Source organism: Nestor notabilis, unplaced genomic scaffold (assembly GCF_000696875.1).
Source record: "Nestor notabilis isolate BGI_N333 unplaced genomic scaffold, ASM69687v1 scaffold10938, whole genome shotgun sequence".
Taxonomy (NCBI): domain Eukaryota; kingdom Metazoa; phylum Chordata; class Aves; order Psittaciformes; family Psittacidae; genus Nestor; species Nestor notabilis.
In genome coordinates, this window is record NW_009940714.1 from 3,365 (window position 1) to 4,274 (window position 910).

General features: G+C 47.4%; 1 protein-coding gene across 1 annotated transcript in view; it reads left to right on the forward strand.

The window, feature by feature from the left end:
* LOC104410359 (disintegrin and metalloproteinase domain-containing protein 9-like) overlaps nucleotides 1–910 on the forward strand; it is a gene marked incomplete at both ends in the record, with an annotated part of 12,315 nt that overhangs the window by 2,967 nt on the left and 8,438 nt on the right. Inside the window, one exon of the mRNA XM_010020504.1 lies at nucleotides 1–79. This exon is cut by the window's left edge and continues 35 nt beyond it. Coding sequence (XP_010018806.1) covers nucleotides 1–79 — 79 coding nt within the window. The remainder of the gene's footprint in view (nucleotides 80–910) is intronic.

A 910-nucleotide genomic window follows, 5' to 3' on the forward strand; every position in this document is an offset into this window, starting at 1 on the left:
AGGATGCTGCTCCCCCTCCAGCTGCATGCTCGTGCCAGGGGCTTCTTGCTACAGAGGTGAATGCTGTCACCATTGCCAGGTAAGGTCTAACTGCTATTGGCTTTGTAAGGGAGGGAAAAGCAATGACTCAAGTGGGCTTCACAGCTCTGAGGTGCTCTAACCTTTATTTCCTCTATTTCTCACTATATCTGGTTTGAATATATCATAGAATCATCATGGAATGGTTTGGGCTGGAAGGGACCTTCAAAGCTCATCCAGTCCAACCCCCTGCAAGGAGCAGGGACATCTTCAACTAGATCAGGTTGCCCAGAACCACATCCAATGGCCTTGAATGTCTCCAGGGATGGGGCATCCACCACATTTCTGGGCAACCTGTGCCAGTGTTTCACCACCCTCATTGTAAAGGATTTATTCCTCATATCCAGCCTGAATCTCCCTCTTTTAGTTTAAAACCATCACCCCTCATCCTACCACAACAGACCCTGCTAAAAAGCCTTTCCCCCCTGAAGAGCAATCTTAGACCTCAAGAACAAGATGCAGCTGTGACATTGACGTCCTCAGGAAATAAACCCTTCCTGGTCATCCTGTTCTCCTCCTACTTCCCAAACTCAACCAAAGGAACACCTCATAGGTTGTTCTCTAATACTTTTAATGAGGATTAGGACACTGGTTAAGGCAGGACCTGAGGCTGTATGAACCTGACTGGATTCTGCTCATGCTTACGTAAGAAACAAAGAGCTTAGAAGCACCAAATTAGGTCAAACCAAAGCCATCAGCAGGAGCAGCAAAGGGTAAGGGTGAGGACAGAACCCACTAACCCAACACAAGCATTGGTGCCATGGACCCAACGTCCAACGATTACAAGTCTGGCTGAAAGGAAGGAAGTTCTAAAACCTCGTTTCTATTCCTG